Source organism: Paralichthys olivaceus, chromosome 2 (genome assembly GCF_024713975.1).
Source record: "Paralichthys olivaceus isolate ysfri-2021 chromosome 2, ASM2471397v2, whole genome shotgun sequence".
Lineage (NCBI taxonomy): Eukaryota > Metazoa > Chordata > Actinopteri > Pleuronectiformes > Paralichthyidae > Paralichthys > Paralichthys olivaceus.
The window spans coordinates 14,566,884-14,592,557 of record NC_091094.1 but is presented as its reverse complement, the minus strand read 5'-3'; the positions used below and the strand labels follow the sequence as shown (position 1 = coordinate 14,592,557).

The following is a 25,674-nucleotide window of genomic DNA, read 5'->3' as shown; positions in this document are numbered from 1 at the left end:
AAGAAATGAAAATATTGGAAGACAACGTCTCTCGCAATTTCTGAAGAACACAAAAAAGTTGGATTCATACCAAAGTTTAACCTCAGTTCATCAGAAAGGTATCCGACAGGGGAGAGCCAGACCCTCATAAAATCATCCATTTCAATTTGTAAGCAATTTACACCTTGACGTGGCCAATGTGCAAACCACAATCAGCCCTTGAGGGACTTGGCTGAATTCTGTCTGGGGCCATTAATGTGTGAACGCAGGCACAGTGATGTTGTGAGGTCTAAGTGGATGACTATGTGAAAACTACACCCTGATCCTCGTCCGTCCAGGTTTTCAACATCATATCTGGCTTCCTGCTGTGCGTACAAGGAACGACAAGCTTAGGTGTCACATCTCGATCCCTCTGCTAGTCCTACTCTTATTTTGAAATCCTCCCCCATCTTTATGACTCTTTCCATATACTCCTATCTTTGTTTTTCTCTGGCTCCACTGACCTTCTCCCATGTCAGCAGTGGGACAAATTTAGCCGCCTGGTTTCTTGAGCGACCAAATAGTTGGACACAACAGCAGGAATGTGTGTGTGATGTGTATGTGTGTCTGCATGGAGGTGAGAAAAGAAGGTCCAGGTCACATGGATACAGTTACAGATACTCAGACACATAAGCTGAAGATGGCGAGGGAAGGTAAACAGGCCGTGCTGGAGGAATGTAGACGAAGGACAAAGGAAATATAACTTATGTAAAGATGCTTCAAAGAACTGATTGAAGGCAGTGGGCGTAATGAAGTGGTCAAAAATATGGGAGCAATGCTCAGTAAAGAGCCTCCATCCTAACTATTTTCCCTCCAGGAAGTATTACATACACCATGAGGGATGAAGGGAGAATGTGTTAAGTTATTCTGGGATGTTGGGATGGAGAAACTGTCGCCATGGAAACATGAAGATCCCCCCCGACCACTCCCTGAGCCATGCCATACGAAAGTTGCCAAGATCCGGCTGCCATGTTGCCAGGGGTGTTGTGCCATTCTTCGTCTCTACACTCAGTGACATGCTAGACGCCACTGACAAAGCTAGTATGCCATTCTCGAATTAGACGCAGTGGGAGGAAACATTTTGGTATGACCGTTAGGAACGTTTAGAGCTGTAGTGTCAGTGGGAGGACACGACAGACCTTCCTTCCTGGTCTGTGGTGGAAACTACAATACATTTTACTCCATTCAAAACCCTATGAGTAGAAATACAAAAAACTGTGCTGCAAGTATTTAAATGTCTACAAATGTCAACCAGCTGATGTGATTTACTCTCACATATTTTGAGAGTTTGCTGCTTTTAGTATTTTCGAGATTGGGATGACAGGCTGGACAAAAGAGGCAGCTTTGAGATGTGACATTTACTATTAAAAATAGAGAGATGCATATATGAAATGCAGCCCTTTATGAAATACACTGCTCCAAAAAATTAGGGGAACACTTAAATCACACATCAGATCTTTACTGATGTACATGCTATAATTTGTTGTGAACAAAATGATGGAGGTCATTTTGTAGGGCTCTGGAAGTGATCCTCCTGTTCCTCCTCATACAAAGGAGCAGATACTGGTCCTGCTGATGGGTTGATGCGCTTCTACAGCCCAGTCCAGCCAGTGTAACTGCCATTCTCCTGGTATCTCCTCCATGCTCTTGAGATTGTGCTGTGAGACACAGCAAACCTTTTCGCGACCGCACATACTGAGGAGCTGGACCACCTGTGCAGCCTGAACGGATTGCAGGTACCACCTCATGCTACCAGTAGTGACTACGACACTAGCAGAACACAAAACTTAAGAATTAGTCAGGAAGGAAAAAGGGAGAGCAGCTGTCTGTGGCCAGCACACGCAAAACCATTCCCTTGATTCTTCTTCTCGATTGCACCTGTTTTCACTTTAATTTGCACCAAAGTGGGTGAAACTGATTCATTATCACTTGTGCTTCCTAAAAGGACAGATTGATATCCCTGAAGTTTAAATGACTTGCTGTTATACTGACGATTGAGTGTTCCCTTAAGATCGGTGGTTTATCTCTATGGCAACCACTTGTAACAGTAGAATGCTGCTTACACAATATACAAGAGGAAATCAAAGAGATATTAAGTAAGCAATTTATATATAATAATATACCAGACTGATTTTCAATGCAGAGCTTTTACCTGAGAGTGAATATTTTGAATGTGGTACTGAAACATTAACATAAGAATTTAAATCTGAACCACCTATTGAAAACAATAGGTGGTTCAGATTTAAGTTCAGATTGGAGTAAAGCTGCCGCCTTAAATGATCATATTTTTTTCTTCACCTTGAATAAAGAATTTATATTTATGGAAATGTGTGTCAAGTGATTATGAATTTGAACCTTGGGTGTTTTGGAGAACCTTCATGAGGTTTCAGATGGTGGAGGGGACTTTCCACATTGAGGAAAATTCCCCTCATAATCAATCAAACATTATTTGTATAGCCCATATTCACAAATCACAATTTGTCTCATAGGGCTTAACAAGGTGCGACATCCTCTGTCCTTAGCCCTCAAAAGGAGTAAGGAAAAACTACCAAAAACAAACCCTGCAGGGAAAACCTAGAGACCTCAGAGAGCCACATGTGAGGGGTCACCCTCCCAGGACAGACAGGAGTGCAACAGATGTAGCTGAACACATCAACAAAATTACAATATTTACAACATTGATTAGAAGAAAGAGTTTTTAACATGATGGAAATGTGTCTCAATGTTTGATGAAGGGAGCAGCAATGACAATTGAAATGGAGGAGTTATAGACATATGGTCAGTATCTAAATATCACTTTGGGGTAAAACAGTCACACTGTTTACTCTCAGTATGCTGTATACTAAAGGTCAATATGTGTCCTCACCTCTTATTAAGTGGACAAAAAGGCAGCAGACACATACAAGCAGCAGCAGAACAGTGAGGAAGCAGAGTCACAGGTGCTGAAGCCCTGTCAAGACAGAGAGGACACATGACAGCTGGCCTGTCATACAATGACTTATTCTTCAACCAAAACACACACACACTGAATTCACCAGTGGGCACTGTACGTCAACTGTCCCTCTGTAGAGAAAGTGGCCCAAATGAAACAATTAGGTCCCAACTCTTTCTTGCTTTACAAAACAAGCGTTTTATTCCATGACCAGTAAAGAAAAACCAACACTACTATATTAGCTGTACCATCTCTGAGCACATTTTAGTCCTAATATCAATAATTTGCAATAACATTGTCATTCTGGATCAGAACCACTGGTATACTTCACACTAACCACTTTAATAGTTCGGTATCTAGAACCCTGCTTCTCAGGGTGCACAATGATGATGAGAAATAACAACAAGGCTACTTTAACTTTTTACAGCTTTTATATAGTCTATAGAGCTCTCACACCAGCTCAATGCCAGTGCTGGTTACGACAGGAGGCATGCTCTATATATGCATAACATGTTTCTGCTGGTTATGTACAGCTTCAGTGTGCAGCGTATACAATATTGAGTCTTCTCCCCACCTGCTGGCAGAAAGATTAAGTACAAGAGCAGAACAAAGAACAATGCTACATCAGGCGGAGCCGAGAGTTAAATGCCTCTTAACATTTCTTGAAAGCTGAAGAGCATATAAGATGACGCGCGCACCAAAAGTAAATAGCATCTACAATCTTCAAATAATGCAGACCCATTAAAATAAAATCTATTATATACAAATTAAAGTTAAAAGTTATTACTTGGCAGTGTAACGCTTAAATCATACCCTCATACTCTAGTAAGTGCTGCACAGTTAATTCCACAGAGGGTACATTTGGTAACTTTCCTTACGGACTCACATCTGAACTGTGAAACAAGTGCAGCACTTTTCTGCTTCATTATATGTGAACATCTAAACAAAACAGAATCATAAATACATTAAATACAAAATATACAGAAATTGTTCATTCATTTTAAGCTCAGGAAAGGGCAGTAAACTGACCCTGACTGATACCATTTAGACATTTACCGACAATTATATGACATTAATTACTGCAGGTATAACTGTCATTAGAGGCTTGGCAATTGTACATATTGAATACATATTTAACATCAAATTACTACCCCGAGAGAAAACTACTGTAAATACTTCAGCTGTGCATTCTCAAGCAGGTTAAATTCAATTATGCATCTTAAAATACCAATTTGAGAAACAAGACTTAAACAATCACATTTTGTATTTTACATGACATTCATTCCTGTTGAGAGAATTTTTTTAAAGAAAAGTTTCAGGAGAATATTTTCATGGAGATGGAACTGTTGAAATCAAAATCGGGTTCTTTTTTTAGAGCCAGCCTGTTCAGTCTCATCTTCATAACTCAAATCAGTACAAAGAAAAGCCTAGAGAATGCTTTAAGTAAGAAAGTCTGTTGTTACATACCTGTTGAGTTTTGTCGAGGTGATTATTGAAGTGAATCTATGGAGAAACTAACAGAAGGAAGGCAAACAATACTAGATTTTAAAATGGCACCATTCAAGGAATGCAATGAGAAGATTTCACATAGACAAGCCTTCATGAAGTCAAAAAATGGTTCACACAACCTGTGCATTTCTGTGATCAAATAAATAAATAAATATTTCTGCCTTTGCATGTCCCTTATTTAAATGTGGCACCAAAACAAAGATTTGATGTGACAAACTCTTACGTCAAAGATTTCTTTTAACAATACTTCAGAGGCAGCATGGCGCGAAATAAACCATGCAGCTAAAAGCAAGTTTCCCCAAGTGCTATCTCTGTGTACATCTGTGTAGGCGTAAGGGCAAGGTGCACATTCTGTGTGTGTCTAAAAGCAGTGTGTGAGTGCATGCACCTGTATGGCCAGATTTGTTTGAAAATGTGTGTTGTATTTTTTCTGTTTAACTCCTTACACAAGTGTGTGACTTTTAGAGGATGAATATCTTAATAACTTTTTGAATGATCTTTCCACAGCCGGGGCAAGGGGCCTGGAACTTATGTAGCCTCCTTGCACACGGGAAGCAGGTCAGCAGGTGAGCCGTACGTCCGTGAATAATATTTCCGTTGCGTGGTCGCACTCGACAGAGCTTGCACGGCTCCAACAGTGCTTCAGGCCTGACCTCCTCCACTTCCATGCCCAGGTTTTCCTGACTCTCCCCTCCTGATAGCAGCTCATCCTTGTGGAAGCCAGATGGCAGAGGCCCCTTGCCTTTCCCCATAACGGGCAGTGGCCGATCCACTGTGGAGTGAGAGGGCAGAATGATGGGGTCAGACACTGTCCTGCTGCAGTCTGGGACATCAATGCCTGTGTCGCTGTCATCATCCTCATCGTGGGTGGTGAGGGAGCTGCATGCTGGGATGTCGGGGACAGAGAGGGAATGGGCAAGTCGAGGGACATCTTTGAACCAGTTCTTGCGCAGGGCCCAGCAGCGAACACAGTACCTCTGTAGAGGTGTGTTGTACTTCCTGCACTCAGTGCACTGCCACGCATCCTGAAGGAAAGAATGTAGATACAGAGTCACACATTGGCATCGCTTTAATTTATAACTACAAAAAATTAAAGCTGTGACATGGGAACACAAACCTGGGTGGAAATCTCTGTGTCTGTGTCATCACTCAAACACTGGGAGTCTTCATCTGGCTCCTCCTGCATCTGAACAAATACACAGGATATCTGATTATATGATCCTCAGTCCAGATGCTGAAAACATTTACTTCTCAAAACAGAAACAGTAAATCAATGTAGAATATCCTGCTTAGAAGTCAGTATATCTTTACTCATAGACACAAGCATGCATGAAACTAGCTAACACAAAATTTTCTTTAAAAAAAACTTCGAACCTCTCCATCCACCTTCTCCTCTTTCCCTCCTCCATCATCATCCTCGGGTAGGGCCTCCCCTTCTCCTCCGCTCCCTTCCTCCAGCACAGCCTCTTTCATCTCCACGCTCACCTGTTCACTACCGCCTTCGGTCAGGAACCATAGGTCGTCTGTGGTGTCCGATACGATGGCTGTGTCCTCCTCCTGTGCAGGAGACAGCTGACACATCAGTCAGTTCACCGCCGTTATTTTCTGGCTTAAACCATTTTCCAACAAGGAATCATCTCTGTTTTTTTTCTAGCTTAAAAACTCCCAAATGAACCCTGACTTAGATTGTGTTTATGTGAAAATTTTGAAATGTTTTGAGATTTTCTTACTTGGTTTGTGTGGATGTCAGTGGAGCCATTGCTCCTACGGCTGTAGTTACTACGAAGATTACCCAGAAACCACCAGGGCAGGCCAGAGAGATCCCAGTCGTCCAGAGTAACATCCAGTTTGGCCCGTTTGCAGGCTGAACGTGGCAAGCCTTCAAGGGAGTCTGAGGAGGTTTGCAAACAGTTAGATTCAGCTTTTTAAAAAGGTTTAGTCCTGATCATATTTCTGAGCATGTAACGCCTTTCTTTACCATCGTCTGGCTCCCGCGGTCGTCTCTGGGAGGGGGTCTGCAGGAGAGGCCCATTACAGCCAGCCTCCAGTCCTGCTTTAACCACACCTCCACAAATCTACAGAGGAAGGAGATGAAGGACAAAAAATTACAACACAGAGCCATGACTGGATACCTGGGAGGACTCACAGCTCCTTCTCAAGATGACCTCTGGGAATGGGGTGGTGGTTTTAGGAGTAAGGGGCTGGGCAATTAGGGTACGGGGCAGTGGGGAGGGAGTTTACAACAAATTTAGGTGAACCTATATTGAGGCTAAAAAGGCAGAGAAAGCAAAGACAGGAAAGCCTGTGAATTAATTGATCAATTTTTTTAGATAACAAGAACAGTTTGGATATGTAGTATGTAAAAGCTAAGGATAACTAAGGACTTATTCTAGGATATGATGACAAGAAAACATCCAAAATTACCAAATTATCTTACAGATGGTGTTAAGTGGGAGGTTTTCACACTGATTAGAGATGTTTCAATACCAATACAAGTAACAGAAATGCCTCTGATACTGCTGAAAAAGCCAGGTCAAACTTCAACCTGCAGGCAAATCTTAAATTATAAGTTATAACTGTAAAACTACATTTTTTGTTCTTAAAAAGGTTTTCTAAGGTTTAACCTGACACCAGCCATTCAACAATGAGTGCAATCATCACTTCCATACAGTGTTAGTACTATATACAGCTGTTCAAATGTTTTATTCATTTTATTAATTTTTTTAAATGCACTGATATCAGATCGGTACTCTATCTTCAGATACACAAAGTCCGGGTATCTTAATAGGTATCATGAAGGGAAAATGATATTGAAACATCTCTACATCTGATATCTACCCATTGGGTAATCAGATCTGTCAAATGAAATGTGTACTTTAAAAAAATATAAGTGTGATCACAGCTGAAAATCAACAGCTCCCTGGAATGGACTGTACAATTAGAAGTAACTCCTGTAATTCATAAAGCCTGACTACAGGCGAATACTGTTGAGAGCTTACAGTTAGGTGCTACAAGGCTGATTTTGGAGGGAATAGGAGAGAAGGGTGTAGGAACACAGGGACGGGTGAAGAGGTTTAGGTTTGCCAGAGGGCCTTGCTGATGATCAGAAGCTGTGATCCTCCGGTTCGGAGCAGAGAAGATAACTCTGAGACAAACAGAGACATTGACTCTGTCCCCCATCCACTGGCTGGAGCTGGTGGGTCGCAAGGGACTGCAGGACAAAACCCACCAGACCAGGCCAAGGATGGGGTTGTACAGAGACGGTGCCACTCTGTACAAATGCACACCAACGAAGACAGCAGCCCCTATCACCCCCCTCCTCAGTACACACAAGCAGACAGGAGCTGACTTTATTCTCTCAAGACAAACTCTTAGTGAACTGGCGTTACACCAAAGCACTACAGGGTCAGTACATGTTGTCCTTTACGTCAGAAAAACAATGAGATTTGCATATGTTTGCTTCTCACTGATGCTGCTGAACCTGTCTCTTGGTATTCACAACTGTTGTGTGTAGTGAGGTGAGAGAGGCAGCTGGGGTCTCTGTTTCTTCTGACACCATGCTTCGGCTTTACCTGACCGCGATCTTCCACTCCGCTCTCAACACACTCACGGCCCACAGAAAGATTCTCTGCAGCGTCTGCATTTCAGATAAGACACAGTAACAGAAAAAGGACAACCCCACCCTTTAATTATAGCATGACACTCTCTCACTCAGGCCTTATGTCTGTGCCTGGAAAACGGTATTCTTCTGGCCTAGAGCGGAATCCCATTGAAGTGAACTGTCACAAACATTCTCAACGTATGCAAAAAAAAAAGAAAAAAGAAAAAGAGATGACTTTTGAGAATATGAAGGGAAAAGCTGTATGTTAATCACTATATTTCCAGGAATCTTCCTTTAAAAAACATTTCAGGGGAAAGTTGAAAATGAAATGCTGAATTTATCGGAGGAAAGAGGAAAAAGTCAGTTGAATTTCAAGACACCAGAAATGTGCAATGTACAGTAAAAAGTCACATATTGAGTAATCTTGGATGATACCCCATGACAACAAACAACTTCAGATAAAGAATAAATAAAACATCAAATGTCACCGTCACTTACCAGAACAACCAAGCACTACCAAGTATTTCTTGAGCATTTCATATACCGGGCTGTAAAAAGATGATATGAGAGTTTAGATCGGACTGTATTACTTTAGATGGGTACAGAATTACTGAAAACGAGCAAAAGCATTTATTGGGGTGTTGTTTGTGTGTGTACCTCGGGTTTTTGACAGAGAAACTGTCCACTTCCAGCAGCTCTCCCAATGGGTCATCCTGGCAGTGGACTATGTGCTGCCTCTGTTTGTCGTACAGTTGCCTCCCCATGATGTACTGACCCAGATAGTGCATCACCTACATGAAACACTGGATATTAGACATCACAAGACACTAACCCAACCCCAGTATGAAGGTTTCTTAACTCCTGAAGTGACCTGCAGGTAAAGGTGACATTCCACCCGGCAGCTCACCTCTTTGAGTGTGAAGACCTCTTCCTGGGCTCCGGCAACACGCAGAATCTGCAGGAGAGGAGCTTTTGGTTGCACCTGAGGAGAATATCAAACAGCATCACTGTTAAATATGTATCAAATAAACATTATTGGTGGAATTTAAGGCTTCTCTCCTGGAGAAGTAGCTGATGTAACTCTGGATCTCCTGTACCTGATTTCCATCTGCTGGTAGTGTCCTGCATGATGAGCTTGAAGCCGGAAGCTGGGCTGATAGGGAGCTCATAGTAAACCAACTAAGTCTGCACAGATAAAATGATGAAATGAGCTCAATCAGCACCTGACTGTCTATTATCATGATCTCGCTACGATTTCAGCGTTACGTTGGCGTGCATTACTCATCACCGATAAACCAAAACCTCTTGGTAATGCAACATGAGGCTGGCCCACTTTGTTCGAGGCTGCGACATAATCAAGCTGGCACACAGCTGCACCATCACATAACAGCACACCACCACATAACTTCTGCTTTCCCTTTTCCCCACCGCGTTCAGTGTGCTAACACAGCCAGGCCCGGAGCAGCCGAGCTAAGGCCCGAGACACAGAGACACAAACCCGTGAACACGCGCGGCTTAGTAGCTGCTGACGCGTGAAGCGGAACATGTGAGAAACTATGGCAGCTGTGAGGCGAATCTACAGGCTCGAGCTAGCTAACGTGTAGCTAAGGTTAGCTCGGTTAGCTAGCTGCCGCTAATTCCTGAACAATGCGTAGGTCGACGATGAGCTCACCGCGATGAGTTGACATAACTTCACTGCCTCTACATTGTCCCGCGCGCACCGCCGCGTTCACCGCTGCACGGGATCATGTTAGTGCACATTCAGACGATTCAGAACGAGCTCGGCGTCACCAGCAGGTTAGCTGTTAGCTGCTAGCTGGACTACAGATTCAAAAAGACGAGTATGGTCACAAGTTCCGGATGCACAACTGTACAGCACAGCTCAGGAGTGTGTCTCCCCCTGCTGGCTGAAAGGTGGTACAATGGATTTTCAAAATACAAGAGTGCCTCTAAATACTGAGGTCATTCATACAAGTAGTCAGATAGCTGTCACTGGCTGTAGTAAGTCATGGTTGTGCTTTAATGTCTCTCATGTAGTCTTGGTTTTGTATTGTACTTTATTTGACTGTTTTTTAATGTGAACTCTTTTTACTTGCTTTTATTTTTATTGTTATTTAACTATTGCACTGCTGAGCTGAGCTGTTTCTTCTTGTCCAACATCTTACTGTTGATTCTATGTTAACTTCATATGACAAAGAAAACTTGAAACTCAATGACGATAGATCACTCAATATTCTCCCACTCATCATGTAAATAAAAAAAAAAGTACAATTATTTTTTGTGGTCTTTTTATTTACCAGAAAGTCTGGTACCTGGCTAGATTTATTTTATTTTATTTCCAAAGTGGATACAAGATGTTTCATCCATCACTCAGAGGCCAATCTCAGTGGCTGTGCACTGAGTTGCCTGATGGACCAGGAATGATTTCTTAGATAAACTTTGTTTATGCAGTGAATTAAATGAACAAAAACCCAAACACAAGTGTTGTAAAAGAGATAGTATTATTTCATTCAATAAATGCAAACATTGTTATGAAACAAATGTGCTACAGAATAGTTCAGCGATAATCATCTCTGATATCCTAGAAAACAGTGAAGAAAAGGTTGAATAAAGATCACAACTCATGGCCCAAGCATTTTTACAAAAATTAAGTACAAGGAGGAGCAGGTGCAACATTTTTCACAGATCTGTAGCTACAGTGCAAATATAACTCACGGATTCAGTACATATCTGGGTTTGTTCTTACTGACAGTTGTGTAAATAAAAAAGCATCAAGCATGTGAGATTGCGTTCATATGTGAGTCCACCCAACAGTCCTTGAGAATATGCCTCTACATCAGGCCAGCCTATTATAATAGCTTATTTGCTGGGATGTTATTGCCTCTGCTGGAGAATACAAGCATTGGCCATAAGCCCTGCATGTGTCAGAAGTTACAGTTCTTACATTGATAATATAAACGGTAGCCAATTGTATCTCATCTAAAGGGAAATAAACTCATTTAATGAACAGAATAAGTTTGAATTGGCCACCTCACATTTGCCAGATTCTTTAGTTCCGATGCACCACTATAACAAAAAACATGAAATACTGGCAAATATTAGCTTTAAAAAGCAGAGTCCTTATTATTCTGGAGACGCTAATATTTAACTGATTGTGAACTAGCATTGTAACTGTCGCATTAGTGATAGAAGAAAGGCCAACAGGCTCTTTACTTGATAACTATGCCTGCACCTGCTTTAAAATTATTAGACAAATGCATAATAAAAAAATAACACAACAGCAACATGTTGATGCATCCAGTTAAGCAAAAATATCAGAGTTCAAGTAAAGGGTTTTCATTAGCATTACCGTCATACTCACACAGCGCTGAGATAAAGTTCAAATTCCCCTCAAAAGTTTTTAAAGTTGAACAATAAAAGTGCTTTGGCAATAATTCAAGTCTTTCATTTCACCACACATACAGAGGAAGAGAAAATATTGGCTGTGTTGAGCTGCACTGTATGAAAACTTGTCATATCTTTGCATTAAAGTTAGGCTTTTAACATTTATTCCAAAAGTTTCACTGAAAACTAAAGAATAACATTGGTTAGAGGCTTTAACTATCATTTTTGTTAGTTGGAAAAGTTCATCTCGTTATTGACGATTTCTAAACAACTAGTTCATGAAAAGTAACTGATGAGCATAGAGTTGTTTTCTTGGCAAAACTGACAAAATGTATGTTAAAATGGCACATCACGCACAACAGGACGGACTCTTGCATATTTACAAAAACTGACAGTAGAAAAAATCTCTCAACTAAAATACTGGCTAGATTTGTTTCTGTTCTCTCTCTTGGCTGTTCCCTAACTCTTCATGACATTTTCTGTAACTGTTTATCCAAGTCGTAGTCTCTGTATTGTGCTCCTGCAGTGCATCACAATGTGAAAGGCCGTCTCTTCTCAGGTCAGCGTGAAAGGAAACATACAGAGCACATATTCAGACTCAACGGCCTTTACACAACTCTTTGTGACAGAGACAACAAAGGCTCTCCGGGGAACCCAGAGGCTTTCTTCCGGTCTACGCTGGGTTTATCCCCCTCCCCAAACTACCGGTTTGACATCTTTTTGTGGAAGCCTCAACTTGTACAAGGAAGCAATTGTGAGAAGTTGCCCCCGCTGCTGCTGAGTCCTCCAGCCACCAGGGGATAGTGAGAAGTGAGAAGCAGATGTTAATCAGCATGTGGGAGCATCAGGAATGCCCAGGCATCATGAGAGACTGTGTGACATGTAGTCTGAAGGAGCCTTATTCTAAGAGGTCCTGTGGGAAGACACAAACAATACAGTAAATAGATCATCACAATGTCTTAATAATTACAAAGGGGTATTTTAGATAATACCAGAAACCTGATCTGAATCTTCATTGAACTGCGTTTTTCCTGTCTCCATGTAGTGAGTGTCGACATCATCTACTCCCTCAATCTTATCCGCTTCCACATGTTCCCTCATCACAGAGTAACGGTGCACAAGAAACCTGAGGAGGACACCAGAGCTGACATCAGAAACAAACAGGGGAGAAATATGTGATGTCATCATCAGTGTGTGTGTGTGTCTGTGAAAAGATGAAACAAAGTTAACTGACCGTCCTCCACACACATATTTCTTAACCAGCCAAACACCCGCAACACCACTCGTCAGAAGGATCAATAAGACAACCATCACGATGACCGCAGCGTTTGGTGAACTGGTCTCAGTCTGTTAAGAGTTCAAGAGACGAGGTTAAACAATTACAAGAAATGCACAGTATCACTGACATGACAACGTTTTTTAAATTTTTTATTTCCCCTCATATGTAAAGATTTTCATAATAGATGATAAGGCAAGAGTGAGTAATTATTTAAAAACACAATAACTGTAACAATCCTGCTCAAACCTCACTACAGCCTGATATGGAATTTTGGGGGCTGATGCCAACATTAGGGTGTAAAACATTTTTTTATCAGACGATGAACATTTGAAAAAAAGGAAAAGCACAAATGGAACCAAACATATAGAGCTTTAAAATATTATAGAAAGTAAACATTTATCTTTTTAATGTAATGCACATTTTTTCAGCATTGTTTCTACTGTAAAATAAAATTTTCATCTCAGTGCATATCACCAAACCATACCGATATTTCTGTAAAAGGCTCATACCGGCTGATTTCGATCTTTAAAAAGATCTCACGTCATCTCAGCTCAATCTGATCAAGATTCAAGCTTGAACTTATAATGTGTGTTTCCATCCATAAATGCAAACGAACCAGACAGATTCATATATTATATAAATATTCACATCTTCAGTGGTGACCAGGCCAAAGATCAAACGTTCTCAGCGTGAGCAGAACTGACCAGAGAATCTGAATAAAGGACGTTGCTGGTGCACAGCCTCCTCAAGTCCGTTTCCTTCCTGTCGGGCTGGAAACCGCCCTCACACTGGTCTCCTGGAATCTTCCGGTAGCTAAATAGATGAAGAGAGAAAAAATCAAAGGCAATAGGGAGGGAAATGTAGAAGCACAAGTACACCTGTGAACATACAGAACTACAATACTATGCTACACACAAAAGTTTGAACTTCTTGGATCCTGAACTGCCGCTTTAAATGAAATGTTTTGTTGTCAGTTTCCAGCCAGCATTAGAAATATCCGAGTAAAAAACACAGACGTCCTCACCCACTGGTCTGTAGCTGTTCGGTGGTCCCATTTAAACAGAACTCCAGGGGATGGCCTGTCATCTCCTCCTGCTCCACACACTCCGAACTGTTCTCAGGTCGGTAATATCCAAAGTCACTGTAGGACAACGCTAGGTCAACTGAGGGTTTACGTCTTTACCAAACAAAGTAATCCGATTTTTCATCTTAACTGCAGCTTCAAAATGAAGTTGATGGTTCAGTGACTTGTAATAGAATATTGTGAGAAGTGTGTAAGTTGAGGGGTAATGCCGAAATCTAGAATAAAATAGAATAGAATTAAACAAAAATGCTGTATTGCTCCATGTTTTTTTTGATTGCTTAATGACATTAAAAGTCTTTCCAATGTGATTTCACCCTGAATACAGGATGAAACCACAGTATTTTGGTGTTTCACCACCTTGCACAATATTCCAAAGAGGACATGGAGGGAACATTCACGTACCACTGATAATCATCCACTGTACATGGACAGGCGGACAGCTTCTTAGCGACAGCATAGTCCCTCCCGTTCCAACACACAGAGTCTTTCCTCAGGCGTAGGAAGGTTTCTTTATAACCCAGCACGCAGCCATCATTAGATCCACTGGGGTCTGCAGAGTGAGCCATCCACTGTACGTAGTCCCCTTCAGTACCTGCACACAAGAACATTCACATTGAGTCTAACCGATTCAACACTGGCCTTAAAACCAACCGAATGTCATCCGTCTTCTCCCCCACACTCACAGTCTTTGGTGAAGAGCTCCCTGAAGTCTATGGTGATCACCACCCATTTACTGAAGTCGTTCCTGTAGCCCCACAGGCTGACGTTCATGGAGCGAGAGCCGGGCTCACTGTCCATACCACTGAAGTGAAGAGGGTCGCTGGTGAAGTTGTATGTGTGCCAGCACTGCCCTTCATCTGTTGAAAACCTGAGGAGGTGTACGCACAAGAATGAGGCAGGACAGAGAGCACGTACAGAAACACAACAGAAAAAAAACCCTACGTAAATCAAACTATACTTTAACAATACTGCTCATATGAGGTCATAGTGATGTTTGACCACTAAAATCAAATCCGTTCAACTTTGAGGGACAACCGGTCAAAATTTGAAGAAGATTCCCCTAAAGGCAGACATGTGATATCATTCAAGAATCCAAATACAGGGTTGATCAGGCCACTGTGACCTTGACATTTGACCACCAAGATCGAATCAGTTAATCTTTTATCTCAAGTTAATATTTGCACCAAATTTGTGAGATTCCTTCACTGCGTTCTTGAGATATCACACTACAAACATAACGCCTCCGGCTATTGGCTGTCGCCCAGGCAGAGTTTAAAAAAAAAAAAAATCCTCACTTGATCTGGTTGACAGGTGAGTTGGTGTGTTCCACAGCCACCAGCAGGCCTCCAGAGTCCAGGATAGCATAGTGATGAGGGCCCCTGAGGGCCAACAGCCACGAGTAGCCCCCATCATCAGACACGTACACATCAGGGGAAAGAGCTGACTCTGCGTCTCCAACACTGCCTGGAGAAAAGGGAGGGAGACGATGCTGTGACACACTGACCCTGAAGTAAAACCATTCTGAATCGAGATGTTCATGTTGGTGCGTTTTCTACCGTGGGCCAGAATGAGGCCCACAGCGTTGGGCTGTGAGAGCGGCAGCATGGGGACGTTCATCTTCATGGTGGTGCTGTAGGATGCGTGGATGTGGAGTCTGCACTGTGAAGTCAAAGCGAAGAGAGTGAACATCACTGAGAGAGTGAGGCTGTTAAAATGTAGATGTATTAAAGCTGCCTCTGGCCTGGGAACATACCATGCAAAGAATAAACTCAACCACATATTGTGGCCTCAGAAAGTTTTCAGAGCCGTCCACATTTTTCATAATGTATTGTGCTAGAGATTTAATTATAAACAAATCAAAAGCAGACATCTCTCTTACAAAAATAACTTTAAAAAGTCCCTTTGGCAGCACTACATCTTTGAGTCTTCATGTGTAAGTCTCTGAAAGCTTTGCAAACCTGGATTTGGAGAATCTTTTATCCTTTTCCTCCTGACACATCCTCTCTAGCTCTGTTAGATTGGCTGGAAAGTGTTTGTACCCTTTTCAGGCACAGATGTTCTGTGAGCTTTAGGTCTGAGCTTTAGCTGAGCTCTACTCTACCATAAAGGACAAACTGATACGAGTGCTGCTCAGATGGGTGTGTAAGTGTTACACTTTAATATTTATTTAAAACATTCTAGAAACGTGTTCAGTTTGTCAATATGTGTCACTAAGTGTAGACTGGTGAACAACTATGGCGATCTGAACATAAAGCCAGTGTAGAATCAAACCACTCTTACTCTGTTAGGCCTGTTAGTGTTGGTCTCAGTGTCACAGTGGCTGTTCTGAGGTCTGTGCAGCGTCTGCCACCTTGCTCCTTGGTTGAAGGTGATCACTGTCTCCACTGCACCATCTACAAAACAGCTTCATTTACTATAACAATCAAAAGAGTTCAGCTCCTACACTGCAAACAATAAAACTCCTGTTTTTGACTTCTGCATATATATATTGTATATATTATATGCATGACGATTCAGAGTGATGCTCTAATATTTGAGATTGTAATGTTTATTATGAAATAAATGAAAAAATACATAGAAAAGAATTACAACTCAATCAAAAATCTTTGCAAGTATGTTGAATTGAACCTTCCCATATTTGTAAACAAGGAGTTTTCCACTTGACCATAAAAATTATAATAACTGAGATATTTACTCTCACAAATGACCTGCCTCCACCAAGTTTCTCAACTCAAATGTTTCATTTGAAATTTGAAAAAGTGAAAACTGAAAATTAGAAACATGCCAAGACTTAAATATGTAAATTGGAATTGTACAGTGTGTATGCCCACCCTCTGCGAGTGCACTGGTCATGTAGACGCCCCTGAGTGAAGTAACGACGGTGAAGTCAGTGTCACTGCCTGTGGTTGTGTAGAGATGACGCTCCAGAGACTTGGAGAACACAGTTCCTCGGTCGTCTGACACATAGATGGTTCCAACACCAGAGTCTGACACAGACACACAGAGACACACACACACACAGAGACACACACACACACACACACACACACACACACACACACACACAATATAATATAATGTCAACATCATTATTGTCATCATCCACATCACTCTGCTTTTTCTGACCTCCAGGGTCGTCCACGTGCATGAAGATCATGTCCTGATTGGCTGAGAGGATGGAGTAGAACTGCTCGTGGTTGACTGTGGGAAGCTGAGCCATGTTCCACACCTCTCCTCCGTCCACTGACACGTGGATCATACGCTCTGTACCCTGACACACGCACACACACCGCAAACAAATTGTAGAGGGGACAACACTGTAATAACTGATGCTTTACATCTTTGTAGAATTTGGATGTAAATATTAAAGCATATGTTTCTATTTAGTTTTATATATGTGGTTTGAGGAACACATCAAAATGGGAAACAAGTGGGACTCATTAGAGTTAGAGATGTCAGATATGTCAAGTTAAGTCGTCTCGAGATGTGGTCCAGCTGAACTAATCACAAAGCATATTCAAACTAAATGCTTTAACACCTTGCATCATGTTCATGCCAGGCGTGAACCTCGTCATTAACTATTCCAATGGCCATGTGTTTTTCTAATTTAGGTGAGCTGACACTAAAGTGGGAGTGCAGAAACACTTTGTACAAGAATGTTCTAAATGTGTATGGTTACCATTTATGTCCATAAAGAAACACAGGGAAGTGTGAAGCGTGAGGCAGACTTACAGAGACATGCACATTCTTCTCTTATATAATATTAAAGGAGAGGAAATCAGACATACTGTGCCTGTCATGATGGAAGCAAAAACAAATTTTCCTCCCAGGAAAAAGGAGTAAATTCTTGTTGCGATTGTCTGGAAACTTCGGCCATAATCTGATGTCTTCCTTAACTCCAGCATTCCTTTCTCATCTGATGGAAAGAAGGCAGCGTTACTAGATGTGTTAACTCACATGTACGTGAGGCTGAAAACATTGTCCTCACTTACTGCATGATCCGTTGTAGTTAGTTGTAAAATAGACGCTGTTTTTTGGACCCCTGTACGTGAGAAAAAGACAAAGTGAAAGGAGGAATCTGGAGGAAAAAAATGGAGTTTGCTGAGTTCAAATGTGCTTGTGGAATTTATAGAGATCACAGATTAGAGTTGCGGTTTCTTCTAAGTGCTGTGCGAGCAGGGCTCAGGCCGACCCCCAGGCTGCACTCCAAGTCCTCCCTCTGGCTTCGTCCGCTGCCAAAGGGGACGAAGGTTTTCACACTGCAAAAGATTCTGCTGGTTCAACGGCTGTGGGCTGAATAAGAATGTCGCTGCTGACTCATGATCCGTGCTGACAGCAGCCTCGGCTCCCTCGCTCGGCAGTCAATTTAGGCCCGGGCCTAAATGACGGCTGTGGTCACGCGGAGCCATCACAATGTTCCCACAATGCAGCGCTAACAACCGCAGGCTTTCACTACCACCTTGTGTGAACTCTGACACTCAAACCAGAGTCAGGAGAGTGATGTGAAGTGTGATGGGAGACACAGCTGGAATAACGACAGGAACAAAGATGCACATGTGGGCAGCGGGGACAGGTTTCATGTTCCTCTTTGACATGTTCTTCTTCACACACAAATTTTAAACTATGTGTAGAAAATAGAAATATATTTGTATATTTTCATATTTATATATATGAAACTGTAACAGAAGGGGAGAGGGTTATGTGTTTTTTATTTTTGTGAAAGGGAGCGTAGTCTGATTTATTTGTTCGGAAGGAGGAGGTTTTTAAAAATATTCCACTCCCCGGATATAAAGTGTATTTGATGTCATTGTTTTCTAGTGAGATTTATTGTTTACTGATTTACTGCATGGATCATAAAGATGTGTTTTTCCATCTGCAGTGAACAACAATCATGTCTCTGTATCAGGACCAACTTGTTCTAAAGCCTGCACTGTTTTCACACACCTTCAGTTGGACTGTATTACAATATAACAGTAAAGTTAATGCATCACAGAGTTATTCTATGAAATAATGTGGGTGGAGAGGTCTCACATTGCTTATTCAATGGCAATAACACAACATTTGTTATCTTTGTATGGATTATTTCTCCAGTCCTGTTATTTCAATGGTAGAATATGAAGTTCAGCCCCCTCTCATCACTATTAAAGTTCTTTATATATAGTTACACGTCTCCTTCCTCACACTCTGGAGCTCTAGCAAGAAAAGTTTTTTTGTTCACAGTTTTAAAATATTCTTACAGTTTCTTTACTATTCTTGTTGTTCCAAATGTTTGTCTAAGCGCTTCATTACAAATCTCTTATTTTATATTTATTACAACTAGAACCCACAAGTTCAGGGTATTTTCAATTTCAATACAAAACTGATGATTCTCACCATCTGACCAAACACACACTGTCATGGATTTTCCTCCAGGTGGCGCCAAAGTCCTCAGACAGCCACAGGTCCATCTGCAGGCAAAAAGCTTAGTCAGTAAAAAAAAGAATATTTGCAACTTTTGAATTATGATTTATCATTAAGAATATCATAGAGTGAAATACAAGTCCATCATGGAAGGATGTAGGTTTAAATTTTGGTCATGAAGGCTGCTACCGTGATACTGAGAGTCAGAAGTACGTTGCAGTCTCCAGGGTTGTACAGCATCTGAATGAGGGGCTCAAATGGCAGATCTGTCGGGACAAAGGTGAGGCCAAAGTCCAGCGAGCGAAACAGTTGAAACCCGCCGATCTCTGACACGTCTCCAGTCAGGATCACCTGAAACCAAACACACAGGAACCAATCAGGGAGGAGCTCTGCCAGCAGCAGAGACTAGTTTTATGATTTATTGCATTCACATGGGAAAAAGTCACCTTCCCAGAGTGGTCGGGACTGATGCCGATGCCAAACTCAGTCTGGATGAAGGTATGGTTGATCAGGTGAGTCACATCTTCAAAGGTTTTCCCATAGTCTTCACTGACGCAGAGACAAAGTTACAATGAGTACTTAGTGAATAAATGTACGGCTCCATTGCCATCAAGTGTGTCATCGGGGATTTCTCACCTCCTGTAGAGGTTAGACTGACCGAAGCGCATCATGAACAACGGCACCTGAAAGGTTGTCAGGACCAGCAGCACCTGGGTAAAGGCAGATGAGGTGTTACATCTTTTGTTTACACTTGTGGAGAAAGGTTTAGTTTCAATAATATCAGACATCTCAACAAGCTCACCCCTGATCCATCTCCCACCCAGGCCAGCGACAGCGAACCCATGGTTCGCACTTTGAAGGTGAACTGAAAAGAGAGAGAAAACAAATAGAGGTGGAGGTTTTTAGAGAGAAAAAATCAAGCAAAACATTTGACTACCACCCATGAGGCCTGTCTGAGGATTATTTGGGAATTTGCTGCAGTATTTCTTGCTTCCGTAACATGAAGAACAAAAATACGCTAAGGAGTGCAGAGTTTAGTCTGACTTGCAACACACACAAGAGAGCTTGTGTGTGTTGTTCGTTGCGCAGGAGACACAGCAGCCGAGGGGACAGAATGAATTTAACTTAGTGTCCAAAGTAACTCTGCCATTTGGATGCACTCTGCATGTGTGACCTACATTCCTGCTTAAAAGACAAAGCGGGGGCCAGAGAACAATTAATGACGTCCCGAGCGAAGCCAGAACACACACACACGCACACACACACACACACACACACACACACACACACACACACACACACACACACACACACACACACACACAGTAAATGTAGACTAAGGGTCTTCTATTCTGACTACAAACACAACTCAAAAATGTTCAAAACAAAATGTGACACATGATATTTGAGGTACAGTGTAAAGATTTCACAACTTCACAGACTGCAAACTACATTCCAGTCTATCGATCCAGAGTGACGTCCAAGTGTTTGGGCATTTGAGCAGCATATTCACAGCCCACATTGTTTGGTGTCAAAAGAAGATTTCCACCCCCTCCTTTCTTTAGCTGGCAGGGCAGAGATGTTTACAAGGTGAGCTTGGTCCTGGAGAGTCTGTACACCGCTCTATAAAACCACAGGAGAGGGCCGGATCTGCCTGCTGGAAAACTCCTTGCAAATAGGTCCAATGGAAAATGGCTCACCACTGCCTGTCCAAAGAGTGTGAACACAACTTTCCATCGCTGCTCTACAGGAATAATTTCACCACACATCCATCTGTTGTTTGGAATCTTGATCACACTGTTTGACAATTTCTTACTTCGCCGTCATCTGTGCAATCTGTAGATCTGTTTGCTCAACAGTCTCACACCATCAAACCAGTGTTCCTGCTGCAGCCAGACTGATATATTGGTATTGGTGTTTATGTTTGCCCATGCAAACTTCAATGCACTAATATAAAGTATTTATGTTAAAAAACATTTTTTTTAAAGTGTCTTAGTTCTAAATATTTGGTTGTATTTGTTTTGTATTTTGTATATATGATGCACATTAAAAGCTAATGAACTTGAATGTTGGTTTATTATTTTTCAGCGGTTATTTTCAGTGTAACAATTTGTGATATTGTGAATATAATTTATTAAAAATAAAAACAAATGGCAAAAGTGGAAATTGGAAGAAAACTAAATATTTGCCTCTGTTATGTATTAAAGTGAAATAAATGCAAAAGGCGGAAAGGAGCAGGACAGTAAAAGTGTGTCTCTTGCATCATATACAAGGACATGACTTCCTGAAATCTAATCATAAAAATTATGATTTTGATGATCTGGTCAGTGTCACTGCAGGTGAACAGGTTTCATGTTGGGCCTTGTCTCTTCTCTGCCAGTTGCTTGTACACCTGGGTTACATTCAACCAGCAGTCTGCTCCCCTACGTCCTCCACTGGACAAACGCTGACTGGACTGGCTACAGTTCAGTGGCACTGGAACCTAAACAATCTGCCTGATAAAGCAGGTCAGCTGACTGAGTCAAAGCTGAGACAGTCGTGTGACTGAGCGAGAGCCTCCGTTTAACTGGAGGATTGATGAAACGCTAAAAACGACCAAACAAAAGGATAGAAGGAAGATACGAAAAGAAAAATATATATGTTCATCATAAAAATTATAAAAGACAAATGTCTGAGAGATGTAGACTTACAAACCAGACATGACCTCATGCTGTATCACATGCTGCATTTAAGGGTCCACATCTGCTACGAAGAGGCCTCTTTAATCTCTGTCTGCAGCTCAACGCAGGACGCTGTGGAATTTAAGGTGCAGTCAACTTTCAATAGTTGAGCACAGAAGCTGCACAGCAGAGTGTCACACATGTTCATGCACAGATACACACATACAGGCATGCAGACTCCGTAGTGCACACTAACAGTGGGTGGGAGCTGAGTGAAGTCCTCTCTCAGAGCTCAGACGCCAACACAATGAGCTCCTTATTCCCTCCGCTCGGGGGTTTTAACCTTTCTGCTTCGGCCGTGTTTACACACATAAAACTTCAGAAGAGTGGATGAAACACCCCGGCTCTGATCTAACACACGAAGCTGTGCAGACCAGGCTAAACCCTGCGGGCAGGGATAAGAGCTGGGCTGTATTAATGTCCGTGTCCTTATTGTTGTTCAGGGAAACCAGAAGAGAAGTGGCGAACCATACAGATTAATAGTGTTTGGAAATAGTAACATTGAATAAGTTCAACTGAGAGCAGAAATGATTAGTTACTTATCAGTTAGTGATTGTCCTCATCTGTGGTACGGAGTGAAATATCTCAACCATAGACTGTATATAGAGATGGACAACATGTCTCCACTTCCTCCCACCATCCAGAAATGACGCCACATTATTCTGTACACAAACACTGATATCTTGTGCATCTGGAGCCAGAGTCTGTGCAGTGATGATCTAAGGAGATGGAGCCACGGTAGCAAAACCCGCCGATACGTATGCTTGACCAATCATAGGCCAGTCACAGCTGTCAATCACAACGTTTCACCCTGTTTTAATAGCATCAAATAACTATCTGTGTCTTGTAAAGCAACCTGTAACTTTGTCTTGAAAAGTGATGTATTTAAATGTAAAGTTTATTATTATTATTAATAGTGCCTCTATTTTTACTAGTTTGTTGATCTCATTGGACGTCTGCTCCTGCATATCAACAAACCTATACTTCTCCTAACTCTCTTTCTGTGTGGAACATCAACTCTGCTGCTTTTCTTCCAACAGCTGGCCATGACCCAGCTATACTTCACCCTTCCACCCCCCAGAAAAAAAACAATATTTTTTTACATTTTTTTTTGCCAGAGGGGATAGAGGATGGGATGGAGTCCGAAGAAAAAAAAGAAAGAGGGAGTTAGTTTCTGTACACCAGACTGAGTCAGCAAAAGAAACCTCACACACACACAAACATACAAAAAGAAACAGGGGGTTGTTTTTACAAACGCTTCCTGTGTAGTCGATTAGGCTGGAAATAGCACAAAAAGAGAAGCAGGAGGAAGTGAGACCTGTTGGATCCGCTCATTTATAGAGCTAATTATAACAGAAGGAGTGTACGCTACTAATCTACACGCTCAAAATGCTGTGTGGGATTGTCCGATGGCAGAAAACTCAAACTGGAGTCAACACAGAGGCTGAGATTAAGTTCAGCAGACCTCAAAAGAAAGGGAGTGGGGGTGTTTGTGAGAGAGAAAGGACAGGAGGAGTCTGCCAAATCCTTTTCATGCTCAGAAGCTGTTCCAGGTGTCTGAGCTACAGAAGTGATGTAACACAACGACCACAAGCAATGCACACACACACACACACACACACACACACACACACACACACACACACACAGAGGAATACTTGTCCCATGGAGCACTTTAACTTTGGATCAAGTTGTTATTCTTGTATTCTTGAACATTCCTGTGGACATCGGACTTGTTCTTGTTGTGCTTCCAATTACAATATGTTCACGACTGAAATAACAGCAGGTGTTGTTGGATCTATTGTGGGATAAAAGTCGGGATGATGCTGAAAGGGATGAAGGAGAGGGGGAAGGGCAGAAGGGGGGCCGGTGTTGACATCATCAAAGATTTCCGGGTGAGTTTTGGATGAGCTTCTACTTTTGACGAATATTAATAATAATATATCAGTACCATTGGTGCATCAGAGCAGAAGAACACCAGGCGCCATGGACCTGATCTGGACTCACATTAATTCAATAAGTGTAACTGACCAAGCTGAAACAATAAGTCAATCGTATTATATCATATATTAAATACATATTATATATTAATCATATTAATAATATTTGAAACTTTGGGTGGTTTCAGACTGGATCTGCAGTATCTTTGTCACTTGTGACAGTAAATTGAGCTTCTTTAGGTTTTGTACTGTTGTTTACACAAAACAAGCAAACTGAAGTCATTACCAGTGTACTTGGAGAACAGGTACATGTTTTAACTGAGAAATGTGTAGGCAATTTAACTGATAATTGACAGAATTGTTTGTCCAATTGGATGGATGGACAATTAAAAGAGAAAATAACTGTGACAATAATTGAAACTAAGCCATGGTTTGGAGCCTGTATAACTAGTTGTGCAACATGATCATTTCTTAAGACCAATTATAATATTTATTGTCATTTAAAAACATTTGTTTAATCCAGTAATTGTTTTCTCTATGGAAACTGTCATGTTATCATATAGAAAGTGACTTATTCAAACTATTATCATTATAATTGTTGTTATTATTATTTATCTAAACTGAGGAACTGTCCTGCACCCAAATCTATTAACAACAATTTAACATGGAAAAGCTGAAAAAAGCTGATTAATAATAATAATATAACATTTGAGAGGCTCGAACCTTCCAGTGCATGAAAATGGACTTTTTCCAATTAATTGATGAACGAAACAGTTTCTATAATGGATTCCTCGCTGTAACTCTTATTGACAGTATTTGTTGCAGGAGTCACATCACAGATTGGAGCAGCACACAGCAGAAACTGGAGAGGCAATAAATCAATATCAAATTATTTTCATCAATCGCAAAAGTTCAAATGATATAGATAAATGGTTTATGCTTTACTGTTCAGAAAGTGTTTATCATTATCTGCTCATAATCAATCTTTAAACTTAACTTAAACATATTATTGATATCAACCGATGTTATTATTTCCATCTTGATGTCACATCGCCTCACACAGACTGGATTGGAGTCCCAGCCTCACTCCCTCAGACAGTTTGTAATGTGCAGGAGTCTGGACGAGTGACTCACAGTGTGGGTGTTGTTGCTCAGGGTTGGGTCTCCTCCAGGCAGAGCCGTGCAGCTCTGTTCATTCAGTCCCGCGCTGCGTTTAGAGAGCTCGGACCTCTGGAAACTCTGTGGCTCCACATCCCTGCGGAAGAACTCCCTGCTCCCCCCTGCTCCTCCTGCTCCTCCTGCGGCCTGAGGGAAACCTCTGGCTGCACACGACAACAACAGCCCGAGCCCCAGGACACAACACGCGGAGCTCATGTTTACAACGAGACCGATCAACTTGACTCTGACCCGCACTCTGCAGCAGGAGTTGGTTCCACACCCCCACCGTCACCAAACGCCTCTTCAATCACGGCCCATCCACCGCGACACCGGATTGGTCAGCACCAGAATAACCCGCGATCTCATTGGTCGACGGGAATCGCCCTCACGCTGTAATGTCAGATGTCCCGTGTTTCACTGCCCCCTGGTGGAAAGACCGGGCGATGCACGGCGAGAAGTTGAACTACTGGAAACTTTAATTCTTTGAGTTTATTATTCCAAGAAACAGAACAAACATTGTGAAAGATATTTTCAATTACTGGTAACATGTGGATGGACAGATAGATAGATGAATGAATAGATGGATAGATGAACACTTACATCCCTTACAACTAAATTATAGGGTCATTAAAAAAGTTGATCTACAAGC

General features: G+C 41.7%; 2 protein-coding genes across 3 annotated transcripts; both read right to left on the bottom strand.

Moving 5' to 3' along the window:
- Positions 1–3,124: 3,124 nt before the first annotated feature.
- On the bottom strand, positions 3,125–9,977 carry mdm4 (MDM4 regulator of p53). Of its 2 annotated transcripts, none has more exons than XM_020086872.2 (11): positions 9,733–9,977; positions 9,158–9,245; positions 8,968–9,042; positions 8,718–8,851; positions 8,559–8,608; positions 8,032–8,096; positions 6,438–6,534; positions 6,190–6,350; positions 5,834–6,031; positions 5,577–5,645; positions 3,125–5,484 (listed from the first exon to the last, which is right to left on the bottom strand). In XM_020086872.2, exons 2-11 carry the CDS (start codon positions 9,227–9,229, stop codon positions 4,921–4,923), a joined length of 1,485 nt encoding a protein of 494 aa, XP_019942431.1. In that variant the 5' UTR covers positions 9,230–9,245; positions 9,733–9,977; the 3' UTR covers positions 3,125–4,920. The 2 variants fall into 2 exon arrangements, with proteins under 2 accessions (XP_019942431.1, XP_019942430.2); XM_020086871.2 differs by having other exon boundaries at positions 5,834–6,016; positions 9,733–9,924.
- A 2,215-nt stretch (positions 9,978–12,192) lies between these two features.
- On the bottom strand, positions 12,193–25,301 carry LOC109628899 (sortilin-like). Its single transcript, XM_020086346.2, has 20 exons — positions 25,002–25,301; positions 20,010–20,072; positions 19,844–19,917; positions 19,654–19,756; positions 19,397–19,558; positions 19,181–19,254; positions 17,800–17,849; positions 17,596–17,723; positions 16,934–17,078; positions 16,639–16,794; positions 16,088–16,200; positions 15,364–15,466; positions 15,103–15,271; positions 14,491–14,675; positions 14,210–14,399; positions 13,748–13,864; positions 13,428–13,536; positions 12,679–12,791; positions 12,444–12,570; positions 12,193–12,357 (listed from the first exon to the last, which is right to left on the bottom strand). The coding sequence occupies exons 1-20, from the start codon at positions 25,239–25,241 to the stop codon at positions 12,343–12,345; spliced, it is 2,436 nt and encodes an 811-aa protein (XP_019941905.2). The 5' UTR covers positions 25,242–25,301; the 3' UTR covers positions 12,193–12,342.
- Positions 25,302–25,674: the final 373 nt, after the last annotated feature.

Coding starts and splice junctions, on each gene's coding strand:
- LOC109628899 (XM_020086346.2), bottom strand. CDS start 25,241: ATGAGCTCCGCGTGTTGTGTCCTGGGGCTCGGGCTGTTGTTGTCGTGT. Junction 17,724..17,799: donor TAACTACAACGGATCATGCA/GTAAGTGAGGAC, acceptor TCTTTCCATCAG/ATGAGAAAGGAATGCTGGAG. Junction 12,792..13,427: donor TCCTTTATTCAGATTCTCTG/GTCAGTTCTGCT, acceptor AACTCTTAACAG/ACTGAGACCAGTTCACCAAA.
- mdm4 (XM_020086872.2), bottom strand. CDS start 9,229: ATGAGCTCCCTATCAGCCCAGCTTCCGGCTTCAAGCTCATCATGCAGG. Junction 8,097..8,558: donor GGTAGTGCTTGGTTGTTCTG/GTAAGTGACGGT, acceptor TCTGAAATGCAG/ACGCTGCAGAGAATCTTTCT. Junction 6,351..6,437: donor ACCGCGGGAGCCAGACGATG/GTAAAGAAAGGC, acceptor AAACCTCCTCAG/ACTCCCTTGAAGGCTTGCCA.